We start from the raw sequence: 22,446 nt of genomic DNA, 5'->3' as shown, positions 1-22,446 counted from the left end.
CTGATTTTTCTTCTGTTAGCCACGTTGATGTCAATCTCTTCCTCATAACTACACTCCTCAACTTAAGCCTTCTGAGAAGTAAGACATTCACTCTATAGTGAGTGACTAATGCAACGGTCCCCAACCTTTTTGGCACCAGGGACTGGTTTTGTGGAAGACAATTTTTCCACGGACCAGGGTGGGGGGACGGTTTCAGCATGATTCAAGCTTGTTACATTTATTGTGCACTTTATTTCTATTATTATTACATTGTAATATATAATGAAATAATTATACAACTCACCATAATGCTGACAGGAGGAGGAGCTCAGGTGGTAATGCGAGCGATGGGGAGCAGCTGTAAATACAGATGAAGCTTTGCTCGCTTGCCTGGTGCTCACCTCCTGCTGTGCAGCCCGGTTCCTAACAGGCCATGGACCAGTATCGGTCCACGACCTGGGGGTTGGGGACCCCTGGACTAATGCATAACTCACTCAAAACAGAATAGAGACTATTGCAATCATGAAGGTGATCTGTAGTAAAAGAGTTTGATACAGTCCCATGATCGAATCTGACACTGATTGGCAGTTTGCTTTGAAGACCTTGGACCATGGTATCAAACCATAAAATCTGAATCATATTCCTTAGAGTGGTGTTCTTCATATCCACCTATGAGCCACTAGCAATCAAATACAGGTTTCTAGGAGCCCTTATCATTTCTTTTTTATGTATTTACAGATTTAGATCAATATTAGAGGGTTGGTAAGCAGCAATCAAGAAAGGAAAACATACATGGAAATCTTAAATTGAATTTCAATGTGAAAATTATGGCATGGCTTTATTATATCCCAGTAGCATAAAATTATGGCTCACCCTTCAAAGTATGTCATACACTTAAATGACGTCCATGGCACAAATTATAGTATATCCCATAGTCCCTACACTGTTTAATTATTCACAAAGAATCGGGTGGTATCTTGGGACTAGCTTGGCTCAGTGAAAAGAACAAGGGTTTTGGAATGAGTTAAACCTAGGATTTCAAGGAATTCCCTGGCAGTCCAGTGGTCAGAACTCCGTGCTTCCTATGCTGGGGACCCGGGTTCGACCTCTGGTAGGGGAGCTAAGTTCCCACATGCCACGAGGAGCGGCCTAAAAATAAATAAGTAAAAATAACCTAGGATTTCACCTGAACTCTGCTGTGGAAGCTTTGCCAAGTTACTGAATCATGGAACTGTGTGTCTCGGCCAAGTTACTGTACCAGATTGAGCTCAGATTTATCACCTGTAAAATGGTTGTTGTAAAGATTAGTAATAACACATATAAGGTGTCTGGAAGTAGAACTTCATACATAGTATGTTCTCAGTCAGTGCAAGTCTCACATGGGGCACCTCACACAGTACACACAATTACTTTTTTATTGAATTGATTATAAGGAGATTAAATGTTGGCATTATATGTCCTTCTTCCTGGAGTGGACAACTGAAATTGAAAGGACATATTTCTTGCTGCTGACTATACAGTCTTACTTCCCCAAGAGACTAGAATGGGCAAACTTTAGCAAAAAATGTCTCTGTAATGTTCCTTTAAGGAGAAGTCTACAGTATGCAGAAAAAACTTCCTCTATTTTATAAATCAGTATTGTCACAAAATATCTATTTATTTGGTGTTTAGGACCCCTTTAAAAAAAAAAGAAGAAACTGCAGTGCCTTTTCAGGATGGTTAATAGATGATTTTTAACCAATTTGGTTAAAATTGTTCATGGTAACAACTAGGGTTTCAAAAGGAGAGGAGTCAATGAGGAAAAAGAAACCGATAATACTTGTTGCTTCTCAGTGCAGTTCAGGAACCATGAGTGGGTCCATCAATGCATGGTGAGTGGAAGAAATTCTCAGGCACCAGGTGAAAGTAAAATCTTAATATTCTGTAGCTTATTTTTTAATAACTCAAATTTGCATTAAGGTGCATATTCTATATTTTTTCTATATTATAGAAATTATTATATAATTATATTCTATAATTTTATGAGTCTCTATGTACTCATAAAATTCCATCTACATCTGGGGTTCCTATTCTGCTGAGTGAGACTTTGCAAATATAGCAGCAGATTGAAAGAGCAAAGGGTCTTTAGACCCTTACCATCAACCACTTTTAAAGATGTGGTCAAGTTCTCCAGGTTCCACTATAGTAAATACAGAATGGAAAGATTGGTAAAGCTTGTGGTTAAAATTCAACCTGAAAATGAGATGGACCCAGTGTCTTGGGAGAAAAGCAGATGTTCCTCCCTTACCCCTACACTCCACTGCCACTGGTTTTTTTTGCTTATTACTATAAAAGTAATATATGTTTATTTAGGAAAATACAGGCAGGTAAAAATGAGAAAAATAAAAATCAGTAATCTAACTAGTCGGAATAATTGTGGTTAACGTTTTGGAGCGTATATGTTCAGGCTTTTTTTTTCCTATGCATATATTTTTACGTAGGTATCAACATACATAATTAAAAAGCAGTCTTTTAAACTTCTGGGGTTTTCTCTTTACTCACTGCATTGCAGTTCCTGTAGAGCACTGTTTCTACTATGAGCAGGAAACTATACGAGTTAAAACTGGCTTTGGTGATATACAACTCTTTCATTTCATTTCAGAGCAAAATGCATTGAAATGTTAATTTCTGTGAATTTGAGGTGATTTGGGTAATGTACCTTCAATGTTATTTTCATTAAGACCTAAGATTCTATTTAATTGCAATTAAGATGACTTCCCTGATTTAGAATTAAATTTGGATGGAAGTAGGCAATTCAAATATGGCAAAACCTTAAGATGTTATTTAAAAATCAACATAATTTTATATTTCCTTTCCTGATGTTTTTGAACACATGAATTAAAATATTTTCCAATTGGAAAAGGAATAAAAGTGAATAATAGTCTAACTGAAATTAAATTTAATCTTTCTTTTTGAAGACACATATGACAAATTTTGAGAAAATATCAAAAGAATATTTCAGGGCTTCCCTGGTGGTGCAGTGGTTGAGAGTCCGCCTGCCGCTGCAGGGGACACGGGTTCGTGCCCCCGTCCGGGAAGATCCCACATGCCGCAGAGCAGCTGGGCCCGTGAGCCATGGCCACTGAGCCTGCGCGTCCGGAGCCTGTGCTCTGAAACGGGAGAGGCCACAGCAGGGAGAGGTCCGCGTAACACACACACACAAAAAAAAAAAAAAAAAAAAAAGAATATTTCATATTTCTTTAAATTAGTGGGCTAGATGAATACTTCTTTCTCCAGTCATATTTCAAAGTCAACAAACCTAAGCTAGAGGTATTTAATATATATTTTAAATGTTTGAGTGATTCCTTTCTAAACCAGCATCTTTGAGGTCTTTGGAACAGATGACAGTAAAATGAAATTCTTCTGATACTTCTATTTTTTTTTTTTTTTTGCGGTATGTGGGCCTCTCACTGTTGCGGCCTCTCCCGTTGCGGAGCACAGGCTCCAGACACGCAGGCTCAACGGCCATGGCTCACGGGCCCAGCCGCTCCACGGCATATGGGATCTTCTCGGACCGGGGCACGAACCCGTGTCCCTGCATCGGCAGGTGGATTCTCAACCACTGTGCCACCAGGGAAGCCCGATACTTCTATTTTTAAATACATCTCTTTAGTATAGTTGTTCTCAGTTGTTAACAATAATTTCCTGTCAAATGTAAAATGCTGCATGTAAAATATTTTTCAAATTTAAAATGGTTATGGATAAGCAATCAATGTGCATTTTCATTTGTAAAAAGGAAGAGGAAGTAATTACCAAGTAAAGCAATCTTAGAGTAAGATGAGCCTTAAAAGTTTACTTAGTGCATCCCGTTCCTTTTAGAGCTAAGAACACTGATGTCAGAGGGGGTGATTCTTTTCAAAGTAACACAGAGGAACTGGAATTGGATGTTGACCCCCGAGTCCATGCAACCTCTTTCACTACTTATGCCACTACTCCCAGGAAGTGAAAATCATATTCATCCCCATTCAACATCTAGAATGCCAAGTATAGCATAAAGTATTTACCAACCTAGCTGTTGTGGCCAACAGATGCCAAAGAACTTAACATCTAATTGGAAAAGTAACAAATAGAATAGACAGGCAATGGTAAGTGATACAGGGCACCAAAAATAGTAGAAGAAGGTCATTTCCAGTTGGGAAGGATAGGGACATCTTTATAGAGAATGGTTTATTTGAATCAGGCCTTTAAGTAGGCATGAGATTGCAGGAGAAAGAGTGAAAGGAGGACTTTTGGATGGGAAACCTATGTGAACAAACATAGAGGTAGGAAATCATAGATATAGTTGGAAAAAAATGAAAAGACTAATTTGACCAGGGCATATGATTTGCACAGAGGATGTGGTGATAAAATTAAGAAAGATAGTTGGAGCTCAGTGGTTCTTGTGCATTACAACTTTTTAAGGATTGTAGACAGGTTATTTATTTATTTATTTATTTAGCCGTACTTGGGTCTCTCACTGTTGTGGCCTCTCCCTGTGCGGAGCACAGGCTCCGGACGCGCAGACTCAGCAGCCGCGGCTCACGGGCCTAGCCGTTCTGCGGCATGTGGGATCCTCCCGGACCGGGGCACGAACCCGCATCCCCTGCATCGGCAGGCGGACTCTCAACCACTGCACCACGAGGGAAGCCCATAGACAGGTAATTTTTATAATATGAAGGAAAATTTTGTTTGTGTAGTTCTACTTTTTTTTTTTATTGTGACACCCAGGTAGCAAGATGTAACTTTATGAACCTACTAAAATTGGTCAACATGAACTTCTGAACTGAAGATTTTTAAAGTTTCTGATGATTCTTAATGTCAAATTTGTGGTATTCCTGACATTTATAAATAACTTTCTAAAACCTACAGAAGTAGTGAATTATGGTCCTAGTTTCACTCGAAGCTGTTAAACATTTGGAGTTCAACAGTAAAGTTTTTGTGGAAGAAAAGTGATAATTAAATGGCCAAGAAAATAAGTAATTAAAATAGAATTTAATTGAAAAAAAAAGCTTAGGTGGAGACTTGGCATAGTGTCACTTCCAGCCTCCTTCTATAAGTTAAAGCAAGTCTCAGGGCCAGCCTTGCTGCAATGTGGGGGGACTACACAAGCACGTCAATATCAGGAGAGGGGATTCACTGGGCGCCATCTGTGGAAACTAGCTACCTGATACGCTTAAATTGTAAGCTGGACAAATTTAGAATTTCAATTATAATTCCAAGGGAGTTTGGATATTTTTTGGCTCAAACATAGAGTACAATTAAAAGGAAGTGAAAAGAAGAGGGAAGAAGCCTCAAGGTGAAGAAAGATTTTGAAATAGTAGGTAGTTTCTTGGGCCTTGCAAATTTGGCAGATTAGATCACGGAGAAGAAGCTGAAATAAATGGGTCACTGCATCACTATCCAAACTTTGTATACTTGGAAGGATTACCTGATGATGCTTGTTTTTTATGAGAACTCTGGAGCAAAGTATTACAATTCTGCCCTATCTCAAGCATACGTGAAAGGTTCTTTCTAAAGATGGCAAATAACTCAGACATCAATGGAAATGTACAAGGGTTAAGTAGAATGTAAAACTAGTTGAGAGAAAAAATAAAATAGCAAGGAGAGCCTGGCAGTAAAAGAACTCCCATGGCACCAGGACAAGAGAGAAAAGCCAGCATTCTCTTGGAACTTCTCAATCCATAGTATCTGTGCCCTCATAGCACAATATATAAGTTTAGAGGGCAAGGCCTAGGTTCTCACATGAATATGATCTTACTTCAGAATTCCGCAAAGACCAGGAACCTCCTTGACATGGGTGGTCTGAGACTGGGGTTCCCTGTTCTTATGCTGAACCACCATACAATGCCCAACAGCTTTTCCTTAGCTGTTTCCTTTATTTTTCTTAAACATGTTCAGACTCTTACCATATTGTCCTCCTCCCTTTGAAAATACGTACTCTGCAGGTGCCTGAAACAATATACTCCCAGTAATTGCAGTTTTGCAAAAGTAGAGTTTATTTCATTCAGTCTAAACTCAATGGAAATTTGTTGCCTAACAAGGAAATACCAAACACTTTATAAACTCCTGGAGGGCAGCAACCATGTCGTATATGACTTTGTTATCTCCTGCCTCCTGGGCTGTCTACCTTCTCGGATGTACTAATTTTAATAAGTAACTTGAATTGTTAACAATATACTCTTGTGCCCTTCTTTGACGCAGAAATGTCATTTCATTTTGTCTTCGCATGTTTCATGTCAAGTTCATTGTAAATCATTTCTCCTGAGCTTGTTGTTAGCCTGCAGATCATTTTGTAGGCTTTTCACATAACAGCTGAGTTTAATTCAAGTTGAAGAAACTTACTTCATTTACAAGCAATTAATTTGGGCTTCACTTACCTTAAGGAATATTCGAACATGTAAATTTACAGATAAATCCTGGGAGTGTCAAATTATGCAACCAAGAGAAAGTAAGTTCTTTGCAGCTTTGGGGGCATTGGTCGGCTGTAGTCAGGCATTTTTTTGGGGGGGAGGGCGTCAGGTTTTTGAATGAAATAGTAAAACCGGTTCCAGGAACTGTCTACTTCACCTGGTTTTGCATAATTTCAAGAAGTTAGAAACTGAAAACCAGGCTTGTTAAAGAGTTAGAAAGATTGCTATTGCATAAGAGAAAAAAGCAAAACCAAACCATTTATCTATTCTCTTTTAAATCATAAGATTTCACAATATTCCTGTTTTCAAGTACTTGAAGTTTTCTCTGGGCAATGATTAATTTTTAAATAATTGTTTTTAATGTGGAACGTAATACATACTCATCGTAGATTTAAAACATACTTAAAGTAACAAAGAGAAAGATAAAAATCATTCATGATCCTACAACCATTAATATTTTGAGGAACGACTTTTAATTTTTTTCTAGGTACATGTTTTCACAGAACGGGTCCACACTACAGTTTTATAACTTGGTCTTTTGGATTTTTATTTTAAAAATTATATTGTGAGTACGTGAAAAGAAAACTTCTGAGGATTATGACATCTAGTAGCATCGCACGGTGTTAGAGAACGCCATCTGTGGTGTGGCGTGTACGGTCTGGCGGGAAAAGAACGCTCTGGGTAGGCAACATCGACCACTCTCCGACTAAAAGAGACTCCATTTGCCCTCGGCGACTAGAGCCTGACGAGAGTGCAAGGCGTGGGAGTAAGTGGAGGGCGTTCAGGGTGACTGCGAGCATGAACTCCCCGCGCGGTCCTCATTTCCCCCGGGCAAGTCCCAATGGCCCAAGCCCCGGAGGGGAGCCGAGGAGAGAGGGCGGCGCGCGGTGCGCTCGGCCTGGGTCCCAGCCTCCAGCCCCCGCCCCTGGGGCTGGCGCCACTCTCCGGCGGTGGGGTGAGATAAAGCGGGGCAAGGTTCTGCAAGTCCAAATCAGGGAAGCGCAGCTCCGATACCAGCGCCTTTACGGGGTCTCCAGGCGTGTTTGTTCCAACTGTTTAAACTTTCAAAGCACCCGCACCCCAGCGACCTTCGGCAAACAACTCTTAATCCCGCGGGCGGAGAGCGTTGGCTGTATTTGCAGGGAGGGTAAATTGAGAGCGGGGGCCCGGGGGCCTAGACAGCTCTCCTCCCGGCATCCCGCCCGCAGCCACCCACTACTACCCCCTCTCGCGGCCCTTTCCCGCCCCAGGACCGCCAGCTTCTTGCGTCAGCCGGAGCGGGGGTGGGGGATTTTCGGAAGCTCAGCCCGCGCGGCTGGCGGGGGAAGGAAGGGCCTGGGCTCTTGCCCCGCCCCCGAGGGTCGGGAGGCGGAGCCGGGCAAGAGCCCGGCCGGCGAGTCTGGCCGAGTCGCGGAGAAGCTAGTTCGTAGGATCCTAGGGAAGCTGCCGCCGCCGCCGCCAGTACCGCCCTGTCCGCACCGCGCCTCGGCAACCGGGACAGGGCCGCCGTCGGGGAGCCTCAGAGCACCGTCACTAGCTCAGCATGATGGACTTGGAGCTGCCGCCGCCGGGACTGCCGTCCCAGCAGGTGGTGCTAGGACGGGGGCGGGGGCGCGAGGGAGCCGCGGCCCAGGAGGGACAGCCACAGCTGGCCTCTCTTCCCGTCTGTGGCCTGAGCCGGGACTGCTGCGGCCACGCGCGCACCAGAGCCGCTGCGCTTGCGCTGGGCCGGGGGAGGGGAGCTGGGACCAGAGGGCTTGCGAGGGGTGTGGGGACGCGGCCGGGTGGTGGGACTGACAGCGCGCCCGCAGCCCCCGAGGGAGACTGTGTTGGGGTTGGGGGGCTACGCCCTCGCGCGTGGGGAGAAGGGTGTCTCTAACCACGCCCCGGGCCGCTGGAGCCCCGGCCGGGCCCCCTCCTGAATTTGACCGTCCGGAGGCAGCGGGGCAGGAGGGGGCGGACGCTGGCGGTCTGAGCCGGCGCGGCCCGGCCCTTCCGGGGCTGTGAGGCTCCCCAGCCTCGGAACCGGCAAAAATGTGCCTAGTCACGGGGCCGCTCTCGGGGGAACTGAGGTCTCCTTTGGGCTGGGAGCCGGAGAACCTCCTCTGCCGCTGCCCCTCGGCCCACATGACCTTCGCGGGCGCGGACTGCGGCGCCTTCACTGCGCTGGGCCGTCTGAGGGTGCTCCTGGTGCAAAGTAATCGGTCGGTCCATCGATGGGATCTCCCATAGGCAGCTTGGCGAGAATGCCCAGTCCCCAGGGTGGGGGCGGGAGGAGGTCATAAAGTGTCCAGCGCGCTAGGCTGCCCCGACGTACAGCGACCGAACCGCGCCCCACGCGCCCCCTGGAGCCGAGGGAAAGGTTCGGGCTCGGAGGCCGGGAGTTGTCCCTGTGCAACACACCGGGAAGTGGCGGCGGGGCAGTGGACTCTGAGGTCAGAGGCGGCTGCGCCCCCGGCGTCTCGATCCCGGCGTGGTGCCTCCCGGGGGCGCACACCGCGAGCGTGGCCTCGGCCGCCGTGACAGTGGTCGGTTGGCTGTCACGGCGGCCCTCAGTTGGCCCTTTCCTGCTTTATAGCGTGCAAACCTTGCCGCGCCTGGGCCAAGGGAAAAGTTGGAGCTGTTGATCTGTTGCGCAATTGTTATTTTCCCCCGGGCGGCTTTGTTTTTGGATTTAGCGTTTCGGAATTGTAATTCCAAAATGTGTAAGGCAGGATATTCTGTTCTGTGCTGTCAAGGGTAAGAGTTTCGAGTGTAGATTAGAATTTCTGTTGTTTTTAGACTGTTACTAAATTTTGTTCTTTCATATATTGATTATCCCTTGGGTGCTTTATTTAGTTTTCCTTTTCTGTTTGAGAATTTGCCTCGATTTCTTATTTTGTTGCTTCATTTGCGAGGGCAGAGGGTGGGACAACTGTGTTTCATAAGGCTTTGCTAACAAGTTCTGTAAGTTGTCATAAATGTGAAAACAAGTTTCTGTATATACTTTGTAGGGACTTTTAAAGGAGTAGATATTTTTATTTACAATTTTTTTTTGTGTGTGAATGGGTTCTTTGGGAAAAATATTTGGTTCAAGGAAATGTGTAACTTAATATAAGGAACGGTAAATACATTTATGCTCTGAAACGTCACGTTTTAGACTAATCCTGAAGATCTAAAGTATGGTTTTGAGTTATTGACAATGTACTAATTGTGCTTTTTTTTTTTTCCGTTAAAGCTGTTTGTCTTGAACTTTCCCCTAGTAATGATTAAGATTGGATTCCTCCTCCCCACTAGTACGAAGAAGTAAATTGTGCTTTCCGATTTAGCTGCTGCTCAAGACTAATCCCTAAAGCCATTTCTTTAATACTCTGTATGACCCAAAGACATAAAATGCTAATAGACTTTAGTTTTCCTAGATTCAGGAATGTAGCCTAGAGTGTTATTAAAATTTTTCTTTCTTTCTTTACTATGTGATTTAAGATTCCATCTATACTGCTTTCTCTTTTAAATGTGAATTTTCCAATTATGTTTGTTAAGGTAACTGCTTTTCCACCTTTTGTAATCAGACATCAGTTTGCATATTTGAAGACTATTAAAAAATGGAATAAAATTTGGAATCAATTTCATGCCTCTAACTATGATTCATATTAAATCTTTATAGTCCAGAAAGATTTGAAGAGTTAAAAGTGGATTCTAATCTTTTGTCAAAGAAACACCAAGTGTGAAGTGGTACTGGGATACAGTTTTTCACCCTCTGTGCGGAGGAAATGTTGATGAATAGCAGTAAAGAGAGTTTTATATTCTTTTTTTCCAGTAGCTGGAAGGAACCATCCATTACTCTTTTCAAGGGTGTCTTGGAGAAAGTATTTTTGTATATGAGAGATGAACTTGATCTTGGACTAGACCAATGAGATAACTTTTAAAGAAAAATAGGACAGGTTTCTCATCTCCTGAATGAATGTTGAGCAAAGAACAGCTTGACTTTTTAGATATTTGAAAAAAATCTCGAGATTGTGAAAGATTGTAGGAGGGTAAATACATAACTCACATAAGTCTTCATTAAAAATAACTTGGGCCATTTGGGACTCTTTCTTTCTTGTTAACTTGGGTTTTTATAAACAATGCCGGGGGAGGGGGGAACCTCAAAACCCGACTTCTTTAAGATAACCAGGAAGAATTGAAAGCCAGATACATTAGTTTTCTTTCTTTATTTTTATTCAGGATGAATTATACTTACAGAGCTGCATGAAGAAAAGAACCCTCTGTGGACTATAAGCACGTTTCTTTTCTGGGAATTTTCTCTCTATTGGCTGAACACATTTAAAGGGGGTTTTGCATAAATAATGTTTCCTCTTTGATTTTTCCTTGATCTGCGGTTAACTCGTCAGTGTAAACTCTTGGGCTCAGGAAGAGTTCAGCACTAACATGGTCATAGATGAATTATTGAGTATTTCCTTGTGTGTGAGGCAGCATGATAATTGCTTCACGTGCATAATTTCACAGTAACCCCTTGAGAAATACTGTTATCTCCAGTTTCTAGGCGAGGAAAGAGGCATACAGCTGCCCAGAGTTCTGATTAAAGTGACCCAACTACTGAGTGGCAAAGGTGGGATTCAAACCTAGGTAGACTGACTCCACTTCCAAACTGGACCAGGACTAGTTAAACTTTAAACAGGAGGAAACTCTTACACTTTAAAAAGTGGATAAATTGAGAAAAACTCAGAAAAGGACAGGCAGGGATTTAAAAGGTTAATCTCTGCACCTTTTCTACTTACCAAGAAATATAACTTTATATTTTGTGTTTGTGAGAGGGGAGGTGGACCTTGAATACAGTGAAGGTAAATACAACCTATCAATTGGACTTACCACATGGAGGTCTCCTAAGCAAGTTGCAGAGGCGTAGTGGGGTTTAATTTAGAGAGGCAGGACTATTTCTCAATATAATAATAGTTTTTAAAATTCTTGGTATTTCATCAATGTCCAAGATTCTGCCTCACATTTTTCAGGGACTCTTCCTTTTTCTTAATTAAAACTCTAGGTTCCTGGAGTCTTTGTTTAACTTTATTTGCCTTGTTAGTTGGTACATCCTGGTCCATTGGCTCTTTTTTTTTTTTTTAACATCTTTATTGGAGTATAATTGCTTTACTTTACAATGTTGTGTTAGTTTCTGCTGTATAACGAAGTGAACCAGCTATATGTATACATATATCCATATCCCCTCCCTCTTGCATCTCCCTTCCGCCCTACCTATCCCATCTCTCTAGGTGGTCACAAAGCACCGAGCTGATCTCCCTGTGCTATGCAGCTGTTTCCCACTAGCTATTATACATTTGGTAGTGTAGATATGTCAATGCTACTCTCTCCCTTTGTCCCAGCTTACCATTCCCTCTCCCAGTGTCTTCAAGTCTATTCTCTACATCTCCATCTTTCTTCCTGTCCTGCCCCTAGGTTCATCAGAACCATTTTTTTTTTTTAGAGTCCACATATATGTGTTAGCATGCAGTATTTGTTTTTCTCTCTCTGTAACAAGACTCTGGGTCCATCCACCTCACTACAAATAACTCAGTTTCGTTTCTCTTCATGGCTGAGTAATATTCCATTGTATATATGTGCCACATCTTCTTTATCCATTCATCTGTCAGTGGACACTTAGATTGCTTCCATGTCCTGGCTATTGTAAATAGTGCTGTAATGAACATTGTGGTACATGACTCTTTTTGAATTATGTTTTTTTCAGGTTATATGCCCAGTAGTGGGATTGCTGGGTCATATAGTAGTTCTATTTTTAGCTTTTTAAGGAACCTCCATCCTGTTCTCCATAGTGGCTGTATCAATTTACATTCCCGCCAACAGTGCAAGAGGGTTCCCTTTTCTCCACACCCTCTCCAGCATTTATTGTTTGTAGATTTTTTGATGATGGCCATTCTGACTGGGGTGAGGTGACACCTCATTGTAGTTTTGATTCACATTCCTCTAATGATTAGTGATGCTGAGCATCTTTTCATGTGTTTGTTGGTAATCTGTATATCTTCTTTGGAGAAATGTCTATGTCTTCTGCTCATTTTTGCATTAGGTTGTTGTTTTTTTGATATTGAGCTGCATGAGCTGCTTGTATATTTTGGAGATTAATCTTTGTCAGTTGCTTCGTTTGCAAATATTTTCTCCTATTCTGAGCATTGCCTTTTTGTCTTTTTTATGGTTTCCTTTGCTGTGCAAAAGCTTTTAAGTTTCATTAGGTCCCATTTGTTTGTTTTTATTTCCATTTCTCTAGGAGATGGATCACAAAGGATCTTGCTGTGATTTATGTCATAGAGTGTTCTTCCTATGTTTTGCTCTGAGAGTTTTATAGTGTCTGGCCTTACATTTAGGTCTTTAATCCATTGTGAGTTTGTTTTTGTGTATGGTGTTAGGGAGTGTTCTAATTTCATTCTTCTACATGTAGCTGTCCAGTTTTCCCAGCACAACTTATTGAAAAGGCTGTCTTTTCTCCATTGTATATTCTTGCCTCCTTTATCAAAGATAAGGTGACCATATGTGCTTGGGTTTATCTCTGGGCTTTCTATCCTGTACCATTGATCTATATTTCTGTTTTTCTGCCAGTACCATACTTTCTTGATTACTTTAGCTTTGTAGTAGAGTCTGAAGTCAGGGAGCCTGATTCCTCCAGCTCCATTTTTCTCAAGATTGCTTTGGCTATTTGGGGTCTTTTGTGTTTCCATACAAATTGTGCAATTTTTTTGTTCTAGTTCTGTGAAAAATGCCATTGGTAATTTGATAGGGATTGCATTGAATCTGTAGATTGCTTTGGGTAGTATAGTCATTTTCACAATGTTGATTCTTCCAATCCAAGAACATGGGATATGTCTCCATCTGTTTGTATCATCTCTAATTTCTTTCATCAGTGTCGTATAGTTTTCTGCATACAGGTCTTTTGTCTCCTTAGGTAGGTTTATTCCCAGATATTTTATTCTTTTTGTTGCATTGTAAATGGGAGTGTTTTCTTAATTTCACTTTCAGATTTTTCATCATTAGTGTATAGGGATGCTATAGAAATGTATAGAAATTTCTGTGCATTAATTTTGTATCCTGCTACTTTACCAAATTCATTGATTAGCTCTAGTAGTTTTCTGGTAGCCTCTTTAGGATTCTTTATGTATAGTATCATGTCATCTGCAAACAGTGACATTGGCTCTTTTTTTTTTTTTGAAATAGTGTTCAAAAATAAGTTTGGTAGTGAAGATGTTTATGTATATGGTAAAAGAGTGGGACGGACAGGGTTAAACCTGGTTGAAGGAAAGTGGGAAAAATGGGGAGAATTTGAGTTGAAAACAGTTAGTAGAAACCTGTTGGCTCAAATTAAACACTAATCTCCTGTTTTGGCATTTCTGATTTGAAGCAAGCACAAGGGCTCAGGTCTGTCTAATTGAAGCTTTCTTGGGGTTTTGATAACGGTACATTTCAAAATTAAATACTTTATTTCTTAGTCCTTATTATTAAACAAATTGTTTTCAGAATTATTGTCTTATTTGTCTGAGTTAAGGATGCCGCAAGATTTTTTAGGTTTCAGTGGGTGATTTGCCTAAAAGTTGGTCTGACTAATCCCAGGGTATTTAACAGTGGTCAAGCCACTTCTGAAAGTTTGCTGGAGTCTCTTGTTGCACACCAGGGTATAGCAGGACAGATTTACTAAATGCAGTATTCAACCTGCTTCCTGCACCAGTGGCTGTATGTTTAAGTTTACTGTAAAATGGAGAACAGAGTTTATATTTTGATAATAAGATTTCTAGGAGTTTTAAAAATGTAATTACCACCTGCTTTTAAATATGCTCCAACAAACATTTATTAAAGAGGCTCTGAGGTACAGGCCAAGCCTTCTTTCATTGATAATGGTACGTTTTCTGGAAATGAAAGCAAAACATATATTCAAATGTATAACGTTCCCAAAAAGTGTTAGAAAAATACAAATGGTGTTCTTACTCTGACTTTCCCCACCAAGACAAAACAAGATTGCTGAACAAAATCCTATCTTGGCTAAAGTAGGAATTTTCTCTGGGTCAGCCCCTCCCACAGTAAACACTTTTTAACCATTAGTACAAAGAATTTTAGGAACACCGAGGATAGGAAGCACTTTAATGTATCATTTTTATGGCATATGTCCTGTAACACCTGTGTATCACAGAGCCTTATATATGAAAATCTTCCTCTGTATGTAAGCATGTAAGTTTATTTGGCCCAAACTCTGGTAGAAGTGAAGACAAACCCGGGACGTTAGAAGTATTTAGAGCACCAAATTCATCTTTCAAAGACCCTGTTGATAATTGAGAGTCACTGTAATCCATCAACAGCCTGTACTCTGGTTTTTTAGTTGTTGTTTATTTTTTTGGCCATGCCACAAGGCTTGCTGGGATCTTCCCTGACCAGGGATTGAACCCAGGCCACGGCAGTGAAAGCCCAGAATCCTAACCACTAGACCATCAGGGAACTCCCAACAGCCTGTATCCTGAAGGATTAAAAAAATTCCCTGGCAGTGCTAAATTAGTCATTCCGTTTCTCACAAACTTGGAAATTGAAACTTTGGGGCCTTTGATATTGGCAGTGTACTGATGAGATCCAAACTCTCCATTGCTTTTATTCAAATCAGAGAAGAATGGTTGGGTAAGAAAAGAAAACTATCAGATCATTTTGGCTTTGAAGCTTTCTTCTGAACTTAAGAGTTTTTATTTTCTGCATTAGGCAATTCTCTAATTGCTTTTAAAAATCTCTGATACTTCTCTTATGTTATGTATCTATGTTTTTTTCCCTCTACAGCTAGATTTTAAGTTCCTTGAGAGCTGGGCATAGAATTATATTTCTCTCCTCTTTAAACAGCTTTATGAGATGTAATCTGCATACTATACAGTCCGCTCATTTAAAATGGACAGTTCAGTGACTGAGTGTATTCAGAGTAGTACAACCATCATCGCAATCAATTTTAGAACATTTTGCATCCCCCCAAAAAGAAACCCCATATCCATTAGCAATCACAACCCATTTCCTCCAAACTCCCTTAGTTCCTGCTAAGCACTCATTATTCTCTCTTTCTATGGATTTGTCTCCTGGATATTTCATATAAATGGAATCATAGCATGTCTGGTTCTCTGTGACTGGCTTCTTTCACTTAACATGTTTACACAGTTTGACCATATTGTAGCATATATCAGGACTTTGTACTTCTTATTGCCAAATACTATTCCATTATATGGATACACCACATTTTATTTACTCACTTATCAGTTCATGGATGTTCCTACGTTATGTATATATTTTTGTTCCCTGTGGTAATGGTTCTTAAAATTCACTGTATATTAGAGTCACCATCAGCATTTAAAATACTGATGCCCAGGCCTTACCACCTCATTATGTTCAAATCTCTGGGGGTGGGACCCAGGCATCAATATCTTTTCAAGCTTTGGAAGGAATTCCTTTGTGCAATTAGGTTTGAGAACCAGTACCCTAGAGAAGCTGGCACAGTGCTTGGTACCCATGAAAGGTATTTATATTTATATAGTGATTTAGAAAATATGGTTAGGATGTTGCTTAATTCATGAAAGGAAGTGTTCTTATACTTGATCACTGACCTTCACAGCCTTAAGATTAATACCTAAATCTGGGAGATGTGTTTAAGATGCCTGGTGAATGTTTGAAATTCTGTAAATATAATTTGAGCTCTTTAATCCCTCATGGAGATTTGGGTGATAATTTTGTTATCAAAAGGTTTTCCCCAAGTGGCTTAGTAGAAGTGTGTTTGGTCAGGAGTGTGGCTAGTGATAACCTGCAGCATAGATTATTTGGCAGTCACGTAGAAAAGGCAGTGAGGACCAATGCAGGGCACTGGAGAGGTTGGAGAGCTTGGAGGCCAGGACCCAACACTGCCTCCTAGAGGAAGCTCTGAGCTCTGCATTCCTGGGCCTCTATCTTCCTCCATTAAAAAACAAAAAACTTAAACCTACAAGGCCACTTTTAGCAACTCAGCTTCTTGATTCTCTGTATGTGCTTGGCAAAGTCAACTTTATATATTCTGACCACAGTGGTTATCATTTGTACTTAACCTGGATGGTTTCTGGTTTACACTTTGGAAACTGGGGCTAACTTCTGAATTGTGTGCGTGCGTGTGCATGTGTGTTGTGTGTGTGTGTGTGTGTGTGTGTGTGTGTCTCATCGTGCACCACACTCGAGCGTGTGGTTCAGGGCCTTCTGAAGCTGCCTCAGCCCTGCCTTGCAGACAGGGTGGGAACAGGGCCAGGGGGGGCGGGGGGGCGCCCCGAGCCAGCCGTGACTTCTCTCCAGTGTTGCCAGGCCCCTCTTTGTGTGGCCCAGGTCCAGTCTTCCCCCGGCCATCACCTGATGGGGGGGCGGGTACATCTAGTCTGCCCTCAGGAAGCTGCCTGCTTTTCTAATTCTGGTCATCAGTAGTTTGAAATTGTCCCTACTATTATTGTTTTAAGATTTAAAAACCAGTCCTGTTCTTTCACTTGTTTTGTGCTGAATGATGTTCCTACGTGTTTAAAATACCTTAAAACAGAAGGATTTTGGTGTTAACGATATTTGCAGTGCATACTTGTATTTCAGTGAATTATTCTTCGCATTAAATGCCCTTTCCCTTTTCTGGATGTAACCGATGTTGGGGTGGGTTAGTGCCCACCCCCAATTCGGTTTGGGAGGCAGGGACAGTATTAACTGTGTATGTAAGGGGCCTGCTGATAAACGGTATAGAAATTTGCTTTACTCCAGACTTCACGGTCTTGTGTGTGCTCTGCTTCAGCACAGAATTGTATGGATTACATGGATGCAGAACCCAGCCTATCCCCCGGCAATTCTAAGGGATTAGAATACAGGGAGCAACGATTGATCAGGTTCTGAGGCCTTCTGTGAACAGAATCGGAACAGGGGTGTGACCCAAGGCGGACGTGCACTGCTTCTCCAGGTACCTGAGGGTTGGCTTATTAAGAATCTGTGCTTTTTGCTGGTGGGTTTTACAGTCCTGGAGCCAGGGAGTCTTGCTGCTGTGGCTAGAGCGTGTTGAAGAACCATGAATTTTTTTGACCTAGCCAAAAACATAAAATAAAATTCTTTTAATTATTACAATTCTGGTAATGAAAACCACCAGAAATAAAAACTATCATTTTTTTTTCTTATAATAGAAAAAATTGCCAGTTTTTGAAGAAGTTATTTTTGTTCTTGGTACTTCTCAATGAAACATGTTTAAAATGTACATTGAGCGGCTTCCCTGGTGGCGCAGTGGTTGAGAGTCCACCTGCCGGTGCAGGGGACACGGGTTCGTGCCCCGGTCCGGGAAGATCCCATATGCCACGGAGCGGCTGGGCCCGTGAGCCATGGCCGCTGAGCCTGCGCGTCTGGAGCCTGTGCTCCGCAACGGGAGAGGCCACAACAGTGAGACACCCACGTACCACAAAAAGAAAAAAAAAAAAAAAAAAAAAAGTACATTGAGAAACCAACCCCAGAGGACAGGAGTGGGGCCGGTGTGCTTAGTGCTACCCGCAGCTTGTATCTTCTTTCTCTGCTGGTTCCCAAGCTGAGGCGAGGTCAAGAATGAGAACCAAACTGTGGGTTCAGGTTCGTTCTTCTCCAGAGACAGAGGTTCACCCTCTGCTAGGAACTTTTTTACCAGTCTGCACGTTTGGGAGAATCCTTGGGGCCGTGGACTGAGAGTGGGGAGATTCCTTCCACTTGGAAAAAGGGTTCTAGAAGTAAAGGGGGAGAGGTTGGGAGGAAAAGGAAAACTAGTTTGAAGGATTCCTTTTAATGAACCCAGGAGGGATATAGCTTTTTGGTCTCTTCTGTAACACTTCGATTTGCTCCTCAACATGCAGCTTGTACTTAGGTCCTTCATGTGAGAAAAGGGAAAGCATTTTGGGGAGTATTTACACTGTGCTGTGTTTACACTCAATATCTTTAGTTCTTTTAACAACCCTGTTAAGGTAAGTTTTGTCATTATTCAGGAAACTCTTTGGAGAGGTTAAGAAGCAGTCCAGAGTTTGGTTTAGGAACTGGAAAGCACATGAGGTATTTCAAGCAGAAGGATTTTATATAGGAAATTAATTACATAGGTGATGGGAAAGCCGAGAAACCAGACAGGCAACCCAGAGATTAGCAGCCTCTGGAAACCACTTGCGAGCCCTAGAGCTGGAGGGGCAGAGAGAGGAGGTGAAATTCCAGGACCTCACCGGCCCTCCCGCAGCTGGACCGAGTGAGGAGCTGGGGCCACTGAGAGAGGGCCTCTGCCTCCTACCACCCAGCGTCTCTCCAGTGTCCCCCACTCCTCTCGCAGACCCTTGGTGGAATGTAGTTGGAAGCCATATGGCAAGGGAGCCTGGGGACGGACTGGGGAGGGATCTGGGGGCCATGGGCAAATGACCAAAGCAGTCACATAGCTGGTAAGAGCTAGAGCTGGCACTGGAGCATTCTTTGCCATTAGAGTCCTTGCACTTTTCTCCAAACCATCGTCTTTTCAGGAGTCTTAGACCAGATATGATGCTTTGCCTTTGGGGCACTTGTCACACCTGCTTGGGGGCAAGTTGCATGGGAATCCCATTAGACCGCAGTGCCTCCTTTATTCTGACTTGCATGGCACATTTTATGCTATATATTTCTTCTGGTTAGCGGAGTGCACACATGTGACCACAGAGCGATCCAATAATAATGAAATGTTAGGAATTCCTCTCAAGAGTGCGGATGGAGATTCCATTAGGGGAGTTCCCAGATTCGATGAGCATTCCCACTATTGGTAGGTTCTGTGCCCCCTTCCCCCATGAGGTGCCCCTGGGATGCCAGGGCAGGATTGATTATATAAGGAAGTTTTTGGTGTTGCTAAAGGACTTGGGCCTCTGGGTCTTGAACTTGGGGGGAGGTTCAGAAAGGAGGAAAAGCATCTTAAGAAGAGCTGGGGGAACATCTCTTCTATTGATCCTGAAAAATAAAGCCTTTTCTCCCTGGAGAGATGCGGGTAAAAATGACCCCCCCTTTCCTCTGTCCCTGTGGGACTCTTGGGAACCTGCGGCTCCAGAGCGCACGGCATTGCCCTGTGCTACAGGTTTCCAAAGTTCACTTGATAACAGCATCGTTGTGCCATCAAGTTTCAGTGACCGGTGTGTGTGCTGGCAAAGATAATAATGGAGGCGGAGGGAACAATTACTCTTTCATTTTTTTTTCACGTTACCAACTCTCTTGCAATATTGTAAAGAGAACCAACCTTTGGATGTTACGAGACATCAGGATACAGGCAACTGGCAATTTCAGGGGGAAGAAAAAGGGAAAAAACTAACATTTACTGAACAGCTGCTAGTACTGTACTAGGTCCTGGACATGTTCCCTCTTATTTGATCTTGACAATAAAGCTATGGTGATGGCGGCTATTACCCCCTTTTTACAGACGAGGAAACCTATTCAAAGAGGTAAAGTAACTTGTCCAAGGCCATGCCACTCTCGATGGCAGAACAGGGATATAGAAAGTCCGTAATCACTGCTCTCCCTTCCTTTCCTTCCTTGTCTGATGACTATGGGTGTTTGGTTAGATGCTAAAGAATGAGGGGCTCCTTTACAGAGATTCATTAAGACAGTGTCTCTACCTTAAGGAGCTCCCTCAGTGTTCCTCAAAGAGGGTACTGCTGGCAAAGGGGCTGGACTTCTCTTTGGAGTGAGGGATTGTCCCACATTACAGGGTATTTAGCTTCACTGTGACAGCCAGAAAGGGCCGCCCTCCCCTGTCCCGACACCGTTCCAGTTGCTTCTAGGTGGTGGTTCCAGCCCCAGTGGAACCACTGTGATGCAGTGACTTGCAGAGACAGTTTGAAGCCGGGATATTACTGTTTGTTCTCAGGAAACCTCAGGATATTCCTTGTTCTTTGCAGGGTAGCCCACCATCTCCTCACATGGCAGCCTGTTCATACCTCTTATTCTAAACCAGAAGGGGGTAGTGGGAGAGAGAACACAGAATGTGATGAAAACTCTGGAAACCAGAGGGACCAAGTATACTTCATTTACTCAGGTAGAGTGTCTCCTCCAGATCCTTTAACACAGAGGAGTTTTATTTGACCTGGTGATTGTTACTGCTGATATTTACCATTTCTCCAGCCTATAGCTGCAGGGGACTAGTCCTAAAAAGATAAGCTAAACATTTTTTTAAATTTCAGGGTGAAGTTAAAAGTCATATGCCATACCTCTCTGGGTCTAGACTGCCTTTTCTACCCGGTACTTTTTGAAGAAGTTTGGGTACTGAGGACAGATAGATAGTAAGGGAAGCTATAGAGTAGCTGAAGAGGTTGAGCTATTCTGGTGATAGATTGATGCTTTAGAAACAAAATCTAGAATAGGGAGGAAAGTGAGGTTTCCCACTTTCTTGTCCTTTTCCTGACAATCAGCCTGAGGGAAATAGCTAGTGTCCTCTATGAAAATATAGTTAATCCGCATTTATATTGACTAATTGTTATATTATCCAGATTATAAAATTCCTTAATGGGTATTTGAAAATACTATCACATTTGTTGTCTCAAAAGATCAGTTTTATTGTTAACCTGAAGGAGTGTGCATTTATGATTCTTTTTTTTTTATTTTTTTTTTTGTGGTACGCGGGCCTCTCACTATTGTGGCCTCTCCCGTTGCGGAGCACAGGCTCTGGACGCGCAGGCTCAGCGGCCACAGCTCACGGGCCCAGCCGCTCCGCGGCATGTGGGATCTTCCCGGACCGGGGCACGAACCCGCGTCCCCTGCATTGGCAGGTGGACTCTCAACCACTGAGCCACCAGGGAAGCCCCATTTATGATTCTTAAGGTATAATATTTTGTTTTTAGTAGAGTACCCATAGAAAAATTTGAATGAAGTTAAATAATTTTTCTATGACTAGTAGTTGGGCTATAACTGATACTAAACATGATACCTTTTTTAAGTATTTAGAATTCTTTAACCCCCCCAGACACCTTAGGTATACAGTGAAAATGCTGAGTTCTAAGCCTAAATGTAATTTATTCATACAAGTATTATTAGGTATTAACACGCCCTAGGGAACTTTCAGGACATGAAGTTGTTTTAATCTTCTAAGATAGTGTAGCAAATATATTATCCTCCTTGAAGGACGTTTGCTTCTCAAATTACCCCTCCTCCTAATTAATCAGTCCCTTTGTTCTTTGTACACCTGGATTATAGGGCATGTTTCATATCATAATGAGTATAAATTACATCTCCATCTCCCCTGCTTAAGGTATGACTTCCTCTAAGGTAGGGACTGTGTTTTTGTCATTTTTGTAATTCTGGTGGCTCGCACCATGCCTGGTGCTTATTTAATAGTACTTGCTCAGCAGATGTGAGAGCGAATCCATCACTGCCCTCTAGGAACTTGGTATATATACAAGTTATATTCATTGGTGATATATGACAGCGCAGAGGAGAAAATGTCACTTCCAACTGGGGTGCTCAGAGAGGACATCCTGGAGGAGGTAGCAGTCTATCTAGATTTTTTAAGCTGGTAGGATTCCTCTTGGCTCAGCTTCACTTGGAAGCTGGAGGAAGGGTGCAGGCGTGATCTGGCCTGTGGCGGGATATTGGGTCACTCAGGGTGAAAAGGTTAACGTGGGGCTGGCTGAACAGGGCCTTCGGTGCCCATGCATGGTGTTTCATGTTTATCTAAGGCATTTGGAAACCATGGGAGGTTTTGGAAAGGGCAAGACACATGAACTGGATGTGGACAGGAAGTTACTATGGCCCGTGCATCGGAAGATGGGCAGGTGGGGGCAGAGATGCTGAGGGGCTCTGGGTGTGGTGCAGGTGTGGCTTAGTCGCCTTGGCATCACCCGTGCACTACTGAGGATCTGTAACTGTCACTCTGATCTGTACCACCTTTGTTAGCCATTTAAGAAGAAATTTTTTAAGCTCCCTTTTTCAAGGAGGGAGTAGATTTTTCTCCTATTGGCCCCATTGTGAAACCATCTGTGCTCAAGCTTGCGGGTCCTGCTGTTCCTGGGTTTTAACAGAAACTCATCGCCAGGGTATTCACTCCATTGGTGAA

The 22,446-nt window shown here is 42.7% G+C and overlaps 1 protein-coding gene across 14 annotated transcripts in view; it reads left to right on the top strand.

The window, feature by feature from the left end:
• The first annotated feature begins 7,692 nt into the window (after positions 1-7,692).
• NFE2L2 (NFE2 like bZIP transcription factor 2) overlaps positions 7,693-22,446 on the top strand; it is a 36,340-nt gene continuing 21,586 nt past the window's right edge. For 2 of the 14 annotated variants that reach the window (XM_067026342.1, XM_067026349.1), the window contains exons 1-3: positions 9,125-9,146; positions 17,191-17,352; positions 20,297-20,433. In XM_067026342.1, the coding sequence (XP_066882443.1) occupies positions 20,386-20,433 (48 nt within the window). In that variant the 5' untranslated portion in view covers positions 9,125-9,146; positions 17,191-17,352; positions 20,297-20,385. Of the gene's footprint in view, positions 7,996-8,334; positions 8,612-8,834; positions 9,147-17,190; positions 17,353-20,296; positions 20,434-22,446 lie in introns of those variants that run through there. The other 12 variants (XM_067026341.1, XM_067026345.1, XM_067026343.1 and 9 more) reach the window with 12 other exon arrangements.

The sequence above is a fragment of the Kogia breviceps genome, chromosome 2, assembly GCF_026419965.1.
Source record: "Kogia breviceps isolate mKogBre1 chromosome 2, mKogBre1 haplotype 1, whole genome shotgun sequence".
In the NCBI taxonomy this organism is placed as follows: Eukaryota; Metazoa; Chordata; class Mammalia; order Artiodactyla; family Physeteridae; genus Kogia; species Kogia breviceps.
Note: the sequence above shows the minus strand (reverse complement) of the source record. Positions and strands in the feature narration are given on the sequence as shown.